Source organism: Acinonyx jubatus, chromosome D3, assembly GCF_027475565.1.
Source record: "Acinonyx jubatus isolate Ajub_Pintada_27869175 chromosome D3, VMU_Ajub_asm_v1.0, whole genome shotgun sequence".
Taxonomy (NCBI): domain Eukaryota; kingdom Metazoa; phylum Chordata; class Mammalia; order Carnivora; family Felidae; genus Acinonyx; species Acinonyx jubatus.
The window spans coordinates 52,264,296-52,278,959 of NC_069392.1; the positions used below are offsets into that span (position 1 = coordinate 52,264,296).

At 33.8% G+C, this 14,664-nt stretch overlaps 1 protein-coding gene across 5 annotated transcripts in view; it reads left to right on the forward strand.

Moving 5' to 3' along the window:
- The window catches only part of RNF138 (ring finger protein 138), a 30,021-nt gene extending 20,410 nt beyond the window's left edge, over positions 1-9,611 (forward strand). For 4 of the 5 annotated variants that reach the window (XM_027068709.2, XM_027068710.2, XM_053206536.1 and 1 more), the window contains 4 exons: positions 4,956-5,012; positions 5,846-5,957; positions 7,504-7,611; positions 9,423-9,611. In XM_027068709.2, the coding sequence (XP_026924510.1) occupies positions 4,956-5,012; positions 5,846-5,957; positions 7,504-7,611; positions 9,423-9,491 (346 nt within the window). In that variant the 3' untranslated portion in view covers positions 9,492-9,611. The remainder of the gene's footprint in view (positions 1-4,955; positions 5,013-5,845; positions 5,958-7,503; positions 7,612-9,422) is intronic. The other variant, XM_027068713.2, reaches the window with a different exon arrangement.
- The last annotated feature ends 5,053 nt before the right edge of the window (positions 9,612-14,664 follow it).

Sequence of the window (14,664 nt, forward strand, 5' to 3'; positions counted from 1 at the left end):
GTTTTTTTTGTGGGGGAACCTCCGTACTGTTTTCTATAGTGGCTGCACCATTTTTGCATTCCCACCTACAATATACAAGGGTTCCAGTTTCTCCACACTCTCACTAACACTTGTCTTTTGTTCTTTTGATAATAGCTAGCATAACAGGTATGAAGTGATAGCTCATTGTGGTTTTGATTTGCATTTCCCTGATGATTAGTGACCTTGAACATTATACCTGTTGGCCATTTGTAGATTATCTTTGGAGAATTATTTATTCAAGTTTTTAGCCCATTTTGTAATTGGGTTGGTAGTGTCTGCTGTTGAGTTGTAGGAGTTTCTTATATATTTTGTAAATTCACTGTTTATCAGGTGCATGGTTTACAAATATTTTCTTCCATTCTGTAGGTCATGTTTTCACTTCTTGTTTCCTTTGCTGTGCAGAAGCTTTTTAATTTGAGACAGTCCTGCTTGTCTGTTTTTGCTTTTGTTTCCTGATTGCAAATGCATTTGTTCAGTTTTTGGCTAGTCTTGTTATGGTGTCTTTTGACATACTAAAATATATATTATATTTCTCTATGTATATATAGAAATATAATTATTTTCTTCATGATTTTTGCTTTTTGTGTCATGCTTGAGAAATCTTTTCCTACATCAGGTTATAAGATATTTTTTTCTTTAACATTTTAAAGTTTTGCTTTTCACATTTATTTTGGATGTATAATGTGACAGGAAAATTTTTCCTCACGTGATTAGTCATTTGTCCCAGTACCATTCATTGGGTCCATTTTTTTCTCACTAATTTACAATGCCATTTCAGTCCTACACATCTCTGTATTCTGTTCTATTGGTCTATTTGTTTATTGTCTAGTATCAGGCTATCTTAATCACTATGACTTTAACAGTGAGTCTTAATGTCAGATAAAGAAAATTTCCCACCTTGTTTTACTTACAAAACACTCTCTGCTGTTACTGATCCTTTGCTATTCCATATGAATTTTGAGTCTCCTGAAAATCTCTGTAGAGATTTTGATCAGAGGCGATATAGAGGTTGAATTTATTGAAAATACATTAATTTGGAGAGAATTGACATCATATGGTACTGATTTTTCCCACCTCTCTCTCCCATTTTTAAAAAAATATGCTGGAAGAGGGGCGCCTGAGTGGCTCAGTTGGTTGTGCGTCCGACTTTGGCTCAGGTCATGATCTCACAGTTCTTGGGTTCGAGCCCTGGGTTGGGCTTTGAGCCCACAGCTCTAAGCCTGGAGCCTGCTGCACATTGTGTCTCTCTTTCTGCACCTCCCCGCATTGTGTATGCGCTCTCTCAAAAATAAACAAACATTTAAAAAATATGCTAAAAGAAATCCGTTTAGAGCATGTGTAAATGTTTTATTGTATCTTTTCCGAAAAGTGTATAGGTTTTATTAATATACAAATGGATTTGTTTCCTGTTTCATAATCTAAGTGGTTATTCCTAGTGATTAGGATTAGTACAGATTTATACATTAAGGTTGTATTTTGCAACTGTTGATTTATTAGTTCTAAGAGTTCCAATTAATGGTAGATGTTTTTAGATTTATTAAATGGAAAATTATTTTGTTTTTTATACAGTTTTGTCTCTTAGTGCTTCATGTCATAATTTATTGCATTAACTAAGATCTCTATCTGGTATTAAATAGGAGGCACCTTTTTCTTGTTCTTCATTTTAAGTGGGAATGCATCTAGAATTTTCTATTATGTTTACAATGTTTTATTTTTAACCTAACATAGTTATTCTTTATCTGTGTCATGATGCTATCACTCTCAACTTAAGATTTCCTCCTTAAATGGTTCTATTCAAATCAGAATCATTAATGGAATTAAAAAAAAATATATATATATATATCTGGTTCCATTCCAAGATACTGTGATATCTAGAGTCTAGGCATTTGTATTTATTTTTTAATGTTTATTTATTTTGAGAGAGAGAGTGCAAGCAGGGGAAAGGACAGAGAGAGTATGAGGGGAAAGAGGGAGAGAGAGAGGAATCCCAAGTAGGCTCCAGGCTGCCAGGGCCGAGGCCTGCGTGGGGTTCCAACCCACGAACCATGAAATCATGAACTGAGCCGAAATCAGGAGTTGGATGCTTAACTGATTGAGCCACCCAGTTTCCCTTAGGCGTTTGTACTTTTAAAAGCTTTGTGAATGATCAGAGGGTTTTTTTTTTTGTTTTTGTTTACATTATGGAGATTGAATTTTATTGGATGATATTTTTCTGCATCAAATGAAATTATCTTTTTTAATTTTAATTGTTAATATGCTGTCAGTGATAGATTTTCTGTTATTGAACCCATTGATGTATTTCTGGAGTAAATGAGTAGGCTACCAGTAATAGACATGATACAAATGACTAGAAAGGGCTGGAATGATGATAATGAGAGTTGTAATGGAAAACAGAACTATGTGGGCAATGGAAGAGAGAGAAAGCATTTTAAAAGAGCGTTAAATTTGATATTAAAATGTTTTAAATCACTTTTGTGATTTCATATCTCATCAGTGAAAAAAATCAGGCATGCATTCCTACTGTGTGTATGTTTATTTAAAAACTACGCATGTATTTTTACAGTACTGATACTTTATGTTATAAAGCATGCAAAATTTAAGTGAGATAAAGACGAAATCGTTACTTTAAAATAAGTTTTGCTTTATTTAATGGTATAAAATATTTTATTCTTAAAGTTTTATTAATACTTTCACTAAAACCAGTGTTGTTGACTGTACTTCCTAAAATTTTTTTTAATCTTAAACACTGTGACATAATCAGAGATTTGGAACTATGTTCACTTTACGTTGATACTTGATTTTGATGACTGTCATAGCTGAAAAATATACCTACCATACAAAAAAGATACAGATCTGAATGAATGGAAGGAGTATGTCATAGGTTGAGATTACTAAAATTTTCAGTTTCACTCACTAAATGTCAAAAGAGCTTTTGTTGAAATTTTCATCTTCCTTAATGATGTTATAGTTATTACAAAGCAATCAGAAGTTGTAACAATGTTTTTATTTTTTTAAGTTTGTTTATTTATTTCGAAAGAAATAGAGACAACACGAGTAGGGGAGGGGAAGAGAGAGGAGAGAAAGAGGATCCCAAGCAGGCTCTGTGCTGCCAGCACAGAACCCGAGACAGGGCTTGAACTCACAAAACTGTGAGATCGTGACCTGAGCTGAAACCAAGAGTTGGACACTTAACTGACTGAGCCACCCAGGCGCCCCTGTTAAAATGTTTCTAAAGGGCACCTTCAAAACCCAGTGATTGTGTTGATTTGGAAGATATTTTTAATGTTCTTATTTTATTTTTTAATTTTATGTGAGAGAGATCCCAAGTTGGGGAGGGGCAGAAAGAGGAGGGAAACAGAGGATCCGAAGTGGGCTCTGTGCTGACAGGTTGACAGCAGCGAGCCCCATGTGGAGTTTGAACTCATGAACCGTGAAATCATGATGTGAGCTGAAGTCAGATGCACACCTGACTGAGCCATGCAGGAGCCCCTTTATTTGGAAGATTTTGTTTACTTTTTAATTTTTAAATTTTTAAAAAAATAAACTCAGTGCCCACTGTGGGGCTTGAACTCATAACCCTGAGATCAAGATGCATGCTGTACTGACTGAGCCAGCTAGGTGCCCTTATTTGGAAGATTTTTAAAGCAATTAGAAAAATCTGTTACAAAGTTTAAAAACATTGATAGGAGATTTTTTAAAATAAGTGATACATACTGTTTTTGGTGACAAAATCATAACATCTCTTTAATAAATGCAGTCTCTGACTGAGTTATTTTAAAAAGGTGTTTAGTCTCCACATTGTTAAAATACCACCTTTACCTGAAGAGACAGATGAGATCTGCTGGTAAGGTGCAGAAAATAGTGGTTTAATAGTCTTTGGGTGTAGAAACTGGGAAGCTTGCTTGCTCGCTCAGCATAAGATCTGTGTGGAGAGCTAACATGGTTTATCTTCATAGAAGGAGCTGTCATTGGAAGGGTGTCTACAGTATATATACAACTTTCTTGTATATAGCTTTATTATGAAAAACAAATTTTAAAAAATCAAAAAGAAAATTACATCTGTTATTGAGATGGTATAGTGGTACTGCTTGTTTTTTGTTTTTGTTTTTGTAAAAATATGAATAACCAGTTTTCTAAGTTTAACAACTCTTTTAACTCTGGTGTTGAGATATAAGAGAAAATCTCTATAGGGTACAGTTTTCTTGCCCACTTCTTTTTTCATTTCTGTTTTAATGTTTCTGCTATTGAAAGGCCTTGTTTCTATAAAATTGACCACACTGATGAAGTTCTGTAATGCCTAAGTGACAGTTCCCATTTAGAATATACCCACTCTTTCCTCTGGATTTCTCTAATGCTGCATATGACATTTGGCTCTGGCCCAGGGTCCAAGTGAGGATGTCAAATGGTTCTGTATATTAAATGTTGGAAAGCCTAGTTCCTTTTTGGAAAATATGAACATAATGATTTTCTTAAATATTTTCAAAAATATTTTCTTACACCTACTCCACGTTGGAGGCCATAGCTTTAAACCGTATCCTAGTTACAAGTCAAAAAGTTCACAAATTCTTGCCTCAGCCCCAGCATTCAGTAACTTAGTAGATTAGGTAGAAGAGTCTCTTACTGTGAAAGTCTGAAGGACCTGGGGAAATATTATCATGCTATGGATTTAAGATAATCCTGAAAAATTCTATATTATTTATTTGCAATTGCATAAATTAATTTTAAAGGACATAAGGACTTAATAAACAGTCGTCTTACTCAAACTTATTTAAAAAGTAAATGATGCCATAATTGTTTCATAGTTCAGAACTATTTAAAGTTCAGGCTTTAAAACAAATTCAGACTAGTCATTTTCATTAGCAATTCAAGTTAATGAATGTGTAATGTGCTTTATTACTTGAAGTATTAACTATTCCCCCTCTATGTTTCTTAAGTAATAGGAGTGAAACATCTACGTCTGATAACACAGAAACTTATCAAGAGAATACAAGGTAAGCTTTTGAAAATTCTGCTACTTTAGTAAATTACATCTATCACTTTATAAAAATAGATTTTTTAAATTAAACTTTCTTAGTGAATTCATCAGACAATGCTAGAAGTTGGGAATTTAGAAATAAATGCTGCAGATGCTTTTACAGATCACATTAAATTAGAATAGCTCTCCTTTTTAGCTCTCCTTTTTCACTGTGGTCAGGTTTCTTCCATGCATAATTTAGGTAGAGTTGTCAATATTGAACTGTCTCTTGTTGAAATTCTGAGGTATTAAACATCATTGATGTGTGATCCTCAAAATGTTTTGAAATGTTGATCATTCTGATGATTGATTCTTTTGTTTTTCACTTTTCTTATGAGTTTTGTATGTTTGATTGCTAGAGACTGGGATAAGCTAAAGATATGATCTTGATGGGAGTCTTTTAAAAGTTTTGAGTTCTTAGATAACGGGGGTGTCCAAACTGGGACACCACAGGATATGTACAACTTTCAGGGGAGTTATAGTGACATCTGTTGGCCTTACACAAATGATTAAATTTAAGTTGTTTGGACCTAACTGCTTCATAAGTGGGACAGCTAGATTTGTTTTGTTTTAGGCCTTGAGGCACCATGAAAAAAATGTACTGAGACATTTTAAGGGTACGTAAACTGAGATTGTTTGGGAACATCTGTTGTAGATGATTTATTGAAGATAGTTTTTTCAAAATTTTAAATAGTCTAATAAGTATAACTTTTTAAAAAAGAAACTTACAGTAATTGGTCAGAATAGGAAAGCATAATTTTTATGTTACAATTTCAAATTAAGTACAATTCATTTAAAATTGTTTTATAGCTCTTCTGGGCATCCTACCTTTAAGTGTCCCTTGTGTCAAGAATCCAATTTTACCAGGCAGCGTTTACTGGATCACTGTAACAGTAATCACTTATTTCAGATAGTTCCTGTGGTAAGTACATATGTTTAAGATGTTCTTCTGCATTTTTAAATACACTGTTTCATTTATTTCATTTCATGTGTACAAGGGAAAGGAGTTGATTTAAATTTGGATGGGGCATTATCATTAAGGTAGGTTTAGGTCAACAAAAAATTGATGACTGTGAAGCAAAACGAGATATTTAAAATTCCAGTAACTCACTTATAAAAAGGGAGATGCTTATTGTAAGGGTAATGTAGGAGAATAGCCCGGAGGAGAGTGAAATAATGAAAGGTGAGCTGGGGATTCATTTGAGGAGTGGCAGACCCAAACTTTATTGGGGCTTCTCGGTTTCTTAGTCTAGAGAATGCAAACGACTGGGTCTGATCTGGTGGATCTGCTGCAGGTGAAAACGCTTATAAATAAGTATAAAGTCAGTAGGTATTTTTAATTGTATCCTTGCAGAATCTAGTGTATGAATGCATAAAGTAAGGAAGGAAAAGAATTGTACTTTCTTTTTGATGCATACATATCTTTTTGATGCCATTTTGAGGCTGTGTAAGAAAGGGGTGAGACCTTTTTGATGAATGAGGGAGACAGAGTGGAGTGCGGGATTCCAAGATTGTGGTAATGGTCCTACAAGTCCTCTTTTGGAACATGAGTTACATAGGTAAGTGATTTCACCTGTGGATGGAACAGGAGAAACTGAACTGAACTGGAAGAGATACTTCCTTTTCAGCTGTACATTTTGATACATAAATATTTTCTTCAGAAATAAGAGTAGAAGGAAAATTTTATAAATTAAGGATTATAGATATTTCTAAGCAGTTTTAGTGGATGTACTAGAAAAAAGTGAGAAAGAATACACCTCAGTAACTGTTGAGGCCGCCCTTAAACTCTCACATAGCACTAAGGGAGATACCACCTACTTTGCTCATTAGGAGAGGGTCAGTTACTGTTAAATAAACATACAATTGCCAAAGATATCTCCAGGAGAAATCTCACATTTAAGAGATTTCATTTGTTTTATATCACACTAGCAGATTTTTGTTTCTGCGTTGTATTTAACACAGCACAGACTTTGACTAGAGTCCAATTACCAAAAGTTTCTTCTTATTTCATTTCAGTATATCATACATTCACTTTTTAGTATGTCCTCATTAAAACCTTAAGGATACAATTTAAAGTTTACTTCACTTTCATTTTACTTATAAAAAAGTCATAATAATTATAGTTCTTTGTGGCTCAAATGAGATTACGTACTTGTTAATGATAGCAACTATGATTGTTATTAATTAGCAATTATGATTGGGTGTGTTGTTTCAATTCAAACAGTTGTGTAATCAGAGTTTAAACTAATAAAATGTATAAGATCTTTTTATTGTGTTGAATTATATTACTATAATTTATCTGAGGTAATTTGGTCCAGAAGTGATCTTTTCCCAAAATTTGGATCTTAGAAATGGTTTTCATATAAATGTTTTCGGTAACATAAGCCTGTGTTATTTTAATACTTTCAATAATTTGTATGTTTGGTTATTTTCATTATTTTTTATTTAAAACATTCTGTTTCTTATAGACGTGTCCTATTTGTGTGTCTCTTCCTTGGGGAGATCCTAGCCAGATTACTAGAAATTTCGTTAGTCATCTAAATCAGAGACATCAGTTTGATTATGGAGAATTTGTGGTAAGTGAAATTCTTTAAGCTTAAGAAAATACTGCTTAAATATTCAAGTTAAATTAACTTTTTCGATCTAGACTTGAGTTTTGAGACCAGCTGTTGTATCATACTGGATGGTTATAGAGCAGGTTCTGTTGTTTTTGTAATCTAGGTGAACTTTGGTTTGTGGAAGTGATAAAAGGTGAATTTACTATTCACATCCTATACTAGAGAGATAATTAATAGAAGAAGAGCAGACTCCCAGATTGTCCAGATGATGACTTATATGAAAACTGTCTAGATTTAAGGGATAACTGTACCTGCTTAGAGAAGTAAAAATGGTTCAACAGATGGAGAGTGTATTTCTCAACTTATACTAAGTTGCTTATTATAATAGATTTCTTGTATCCACATGAGGTACAGTCTTTTTTAAAAGTGAGGGAGCTTAATTATTAAGTAGAGCCAGGTTGAGTAGATTCTGGTCTTAGTTGATCGCTTTTAACAGGGTGCACAAGGGAAGTTACATAATGTAAAAATGCATCCCTAAAGCAAAACATGTGGTTACTTTCTACCTTCTAAATGTGTCATAATTTTTTTAAAAAATTAGATGATTTATTGTATTGTGAAATTACATTTTATTCAACTTCAGTGAATTAAAACCTTATCTAATTCAATATTGATCCTGACAAAGAATGGCTGATACTTGTTTTCCAGTTTAGGAAATAAGCACAGGTATGTGCAGTTCTGACAATGGAATGAACAGAATTTACACTTTGCTCTCCAATGTTGCAGTTATATCATTCTTGATAAATGTTTCTTTATTTTGTGGAATTTGCATATTTAGTCATATTGTTTTAAAATAACTCAAATGTATATAAAATTCAGATGTACTTATAATTTTAGCATTTTTATGAAATAATTATAGATTCTTAAATTCTCATTTTAAATAAATGTTTACTGTGGAGAACTATGATTTGAAAAAACAAAAATCTATCTTGTGAACCACTTTTGATCTAATTGTCAGATTGGGTTTTTTTTTTTTTTGCCACAGAAGAGTATGTAATTTTAATTATTAGGACTGTCAAGTGGAAGCCTATTAAAGCAAACCGATAGGACATAATTGATAGTAAGCAGAATTGTTTAAGTGAAAGTAGCGATATAACTAAGATTGAGCAATAGTTTTTAGCTTTGTGTTATTATTAAGAAGCTGCTATTCGGGGTGCCTGGGTAGCTCAGTCGGTTAAACATCTGACTTCAGCTCAGGTCATGATCTCACAGTTTGTGGGTTCATGCCTCGTGTCAGGCTCTGTGCTGACAGTGCAGAGCCTGCTTGGGATTCTCTCTGGCTCTCGCTCTCTATCTCTCTCTCTGCCCCTCCCGGACTCACACTTTGTCTCTCTCTCAAAATAAATAAACTTAAAACAAACAAACAAACAAAAAAAACTGCCATTCAGTGCTCTTAATTCAGTAAATGCTCATTTTCTTTAAAATGAATTTATTTTTAGACATTTGGCATTCTTTTCTAGAGATGACAGAATTTATCACTTATGATTGTGGGTTACCTTTAACTGTACTTTTAATTAATGGCCTTATCATAAGGTCATTATAACTTTGAAATTTCATTCTCTGCTGATCCTATGTATTTATCAATTATTCTTAAGTAATTACAACTGAAATTAATTACTTATTAAAGTTCAGGTATTTAAATCTTATATTTTAAAGGAGAGTATATATTATAGTATAAACATAAACCATTTCAAGTATGTGTAATGTATTGGGCAAAGTATTGAGTAGTAAGTATGTTTTTCCTTTTGACATGTTAATGTCATTGTTTTTAGAATCTTCAGCTAGATGAGGAAACCCAATATCAAACTGCTGTTGAGGAATCTTTTCAAGTAAACATCTGAAACCTGTAGACATCTCTGCATCTTTGTGCCTGCAAGTGCCATCTTTAAGGGGAAAACTACATGAAGTCACCGTTTCAGTAACTTGATGTGTGTATTAATAAAAGTAATTCAGTCTTTTGATTTAGTTTTTCAATTAAAAAATAAAGGTGAACCATCTAAAAGTGAAAGTTAGGACATATTCTTTAAAAATATTGAAAGGATTATATTTCATTAATGGAAAAAAGGGATTCCCTGTTGTACTTAACTTTTTTATATTATACATTCTTGACTTTTTCCTTATGTTGCTTTTGGAATTTGGTGCAGTTTCCCATTGATGTTCTTGTACACAGGTAACACACAGTAGCACATCCTGAAAGATGTGATTGATATAAACCTACCAAATCTGAGCCAGTTATCAGAGTTGCAGAATGGAGACTTGAAGTGCTAAATGAAACAATCCAAAGGAAACTTTTTTAATACAGATTCTAGCTGAAGAATTCAACTATAAGAAAATTGTATTTATATAATGTTTAGTATTTTTGAAGACTAGTGAGATTTCTTTAATAATTATAACTCTTTAAAAAGTGAAAGTTCATTGTAAAGATATTTCCTTTTTGCTCTAGAAGGAAATATTAAGAGAAAAATTTCTTTGGTGAGCAGTTGGTAATTTCAAATCCTGTTTGTTTGGCTGACTAATTTGTAAACCTAAAGTATATTAAGCTGAAGTACAGCTCTTTGGCCTCAGAGTTTTCAATTGCCAGTATTTCTCTTTAGCTAAGATGAAACTTTCGTTAGAAACTTTCAGTTGGTGATATCATATTCTACGTCTATGAGGTTTGGCTTCATCTCAGTTTAGAAATTCATTCAAAGCTAAAGATGTGTATGTATATATGCATACGCTTTTGTATGTATATATACACACATATGCATGCAGTTTGTCAGGTTATCTACAGAATTTCTATTAAGGTTTTTTAAATATACAAGCAATATGGGATTGACGTATTTATCTGATTTGATTAAAATTTTGTATATCACCCAACTTTTAAAAGGTAACAGTCAAACGCTAAGTGGTCTAGTTGGCTACTATTACACCTTAAAATTGAATTTACACACGTACATAATTACCTTGTTTATATGGTGCTCATTTGTTATTCTCAAAGATAATGCATGACTATGAAGTAATGAGATGGATGCTACCAGCTATTCTGTTTCACTACTTTTTAGTCAAAACTGGGTTTGTTCTTCATATTTATTAATGAGAATCATAAAATAACTTGTACTAGAAGGCCTAAACCACAGAATGAAAGATAAAGAGTGTTATTAGTTGACATTCCATACTAACATGCATTGTTTATGCTCTCTTTAAAATAACTAAAAGAACATAAAAGAAAATCTCAGAAGTAGTTTGCTGCTAATATATACATATATTGTATGAAAGGGTATATTTTGGTTTTGTTAAAACCCTTGTTGACTTTTCTACAGTGAACATTTTTTTTAAACTTGATTTAATAAAAATGTTAATTTTGGAAGTGGAGTTTTGTAAAAACCTTTTTCAGTCAAACAGTAATGACTATGGGTAGTAATAACAATCACCAAAAAAAGCCATACATCTTAATAACATATGCCTTTGTTCTGTCATTCGAAAGAGTGATGTTTACTATGTGCTTGAACATTTTCTCTGAAGTTACAAGAGTGTAATTGGAAGAATAGCTGTTTAATGAACTCTTTTAAAAAGATTTTTGACCATAGGTTTTTCCAGTTTAAAGCAATAACTTTAGTACTTTCTTTCAAAGTTAATACTTCCAGTATATCAAGTTAAACCGTTCTGAGATTTGAGAACTTCTTTAAAGGACAATTGTAATAGAGATCACCTTGATGAAATTGTGTTTTGAAGTTTGTGGATTAGTTAAAATATCAATAATAGTCTTGTGTGTCTTTCCTATAAGCATTTTCAGAAGGAAAATATTGACTGCTATTATCTGGGAACTCCTCAGTATGGAAATGTTTGTTTAAAATCTCACCTTTTGTCAGTGGTTTAGAAATAGGGACAGGCTTTACAGATTTACAGCTTAAATTCAAGGAGGGAAACTCTTGATACTCTGATACCTTAAATTTCACAATACCACTTATATTTCCCTCAGCAAATTACAGTTTATGTTAAACAGAGTCTTATTTGAGATGTATTACTTTATTTTTCAATTAAAAGTGGTTTTCTCCTACTTGTGTGTCTAATTAAAATTTTGTCTAGAGGCAAACATGATAACATTTAATTCTCATAACTCACCCTAGAAGACATGTAGGAGATAACCCACCATTTTGCACTTAAAAAAGTGGCTAGGAGAAGGCTATGCTGATGCAGTATGTTGGATTTAACTTGATAACCCCATTTTACTTCAAATGGTAAGTCAATTTAGAAGGCTATTCTGTCAAGTGTTTATGCAGCAAGATTTCCAAGCCCTGTTAGCAACCAGGCAGAAAGCTAGTTAACTGGTTAATAAACACTTTTATATGGAGAAATTACCCTTAAGTAAGATATCAGGGCTGTAAGAACATATTGCCAAGTACAATGTCAGGTATCTTTTGGGCTGCTTAACAAGTATCAGTTATCTTCATTGAATCTTAACTTTTATAGAAATCCAATAGGGCTGCTACTCAAAGAATAAACCCTTTGAGGAGGTGATGACATTTTAGCCTTTGTAGAAGGTGTGACCCAGAAAACATGTAAATACATGTAGTATAAAACTCATAATAGAAATTTGAATAAAGTACTCATTCCATGATACCACTTAGTGTCAATATAATTTTCTATTATGCAATACAATTTTGAAAAAAGGTGTGGAATGGAGAGGAGTTAAGCAATTAGAATACAGGAGCCTCAAGAAAATGGGTATTACCACCTGATTCCCTCCTAATCCAACATCAGTTGTCCAATCCTGGGGCTGAGAGAAGGGACAGTCACCGCACTCACATCCCTGAAATTAAAAAAAAAGTGTATTGCATTATGTACGTTAACTTACAAACTTGCATTAAACTATACTATACAGTTTCCTGTATTAATAAGAACCCTTGAGAGTATAGGTGAGGGATCTACCATTACAGAATTCAAGATGATCAGGGAAAGGGAGTGAATGTGGAGGAGACCTAATCAGATGAGTTACAGCCACTCTGTGCAAGGGAAGAAGAAACACCTGAAACGTGAATGAAGACATTTCCTGTCAAATGCAAAACAACGCATGATAATGTGCACAAAGTGAACAATTGCCTGTTGTAATTGGAGCTTAGATCAAGAGAAAACATTACTAGAATCCCAGAAATCCCCTAATTTCTACTTGCAGTCACAACTGGCCACCGCCACTAACTTCTAATACCACAGATTCTGCCTGCTTTTATGCTTTATAGGAAAGGACGCACACAGTAAAAATCTGGCTGCTTTTGCTCAACATTGTTTTGAGATTTTTATATGTAGGTTTTAATTTAGTCAAAAGCAGCCTACAGTAACTTGTCTTTTGTCCAGAACAAAAAAGCTAGAAAGTAGCTTCTCAAGCTACTTTTTAATATGTGTGAATGTTAGATGCATTGCAAGTGGTTCTTTGATGTATGCTGGCACTTGTAGGTGCCAGATCTAGGTAAAAGCTGAAAACTGGCTGGCCTTCCCCTCATGAAGCTGCGGAAAGACAGGTGGACAGTGTAACCAATGACCTTCCACAGCTTTTGCCTGACCTTTCTCATAAGCTATGTGTGGGATGTTCTTTTTCCAGGGCATTTTGTAGGCAGTGGATTCTAATAAGTGTAGGGACTATTTTCCCTGGGAATTGAGTCTAATGCTACCAACAGAGTTACTGTGAATACACAAGAAGAGATACTGAAAGTGTTTAAAACAACCAAGACTAGTTTCTCAGGTTAGCCTGGTTTTGATGATTCTGCAGGCTGATCCATGGTTTTGGACAAATTACTTAGCCTCTCACATTTGTGGTTCTGAGGATTGAGTGAGTTTATACACAAAATTCTTGGAACACAGCCTGTTATCTTACTGTGTATTCAGTACACTTCTACCAATTATGTTTATATCTGTCAGGTTCTCTCAAATCCTACTAGGAAAGTCTGGGATAATGTTTCTTTCCTTTTAGCATACAGGTTCTAAAGGTTATGATTAGTCTTTGTTATCTGCAACTTTTGCAGGAACATCTGAGACCTTGTGTTTGTCTCCAAGAAGTACAAATACTCCAGGTAATGAGGACTTCTAAGTAAAAATATCTTTGGGGTGCCTGGGTGGCTCAGTTGGTTGGGCATCTGACTCTTGATCTCAGCTCAGGTCAGATCTCAGGGTCGTGAGTTCTGGTCCTGTGTTGGGCTTCACGCTGGACAGAAGCCTACTTTAAAAGGGGGGGGGGCAGGGGGGGGCACGTGGGTGGCTCAGTCGGTGAAGTGTCCCACTCTGTTTTGGCTCAGGTCATGATCTGGTTTCGTGTGTTTGAGCCCCACATCAGGCTCTTAGCTGACAGTTCAGAGCCTGCTTGGGATTCTCTCTTTCCCTCTCTCTCCACCCCTCCCCCACTCATGCTGTCTCTGTCTCTCAAATAAAACTTAAAAATATATATTTTTTAAAGTATAATCCTTATAAAGAATAATCAGCTCATAATCCTACTGAGCAGTCAGATATATGTCCAGGATTTATTTATTGATGAGAAATTTAACCCCCTACCCTCCTCCCCAGTTTTATTGAAATATAGTTGATGTACAGCACTGTGTAAGTTTAAGGTATACAGCAAAATGACCTAGATTGTGAAATGATTACCACAGTAAGTTTAGTTAACCTCCGTCATCTCCTGTAGATACAAAAAACAGGGTTTTTTTCCCCTCTTGTGATGAGAATGCTTGTGATTTACTCTCCCCACTTTCAAAGATACCATACTACAGTGTTAACTATAGTCCTCATGTGCATTATCGCCCACTTTATTTTTAACATACCTGGTTCTTAGCCAGCAATTAACTTGAAGAAACCACTGTCTAGGAGAAAACTTACTTTGAAACATCAACAAATCACTTGAATAACTTATATAAGTTTGGGTTATTCAGTAGTATTGAGAATATTACTTCATCTAACTTTGTTTTTCTGTTTCTAGATACAATTGATATAATACACTTTTGAAGCATTTTTTTTTTTATGTTTATAAAGTGATTTTAGGTTCATTAG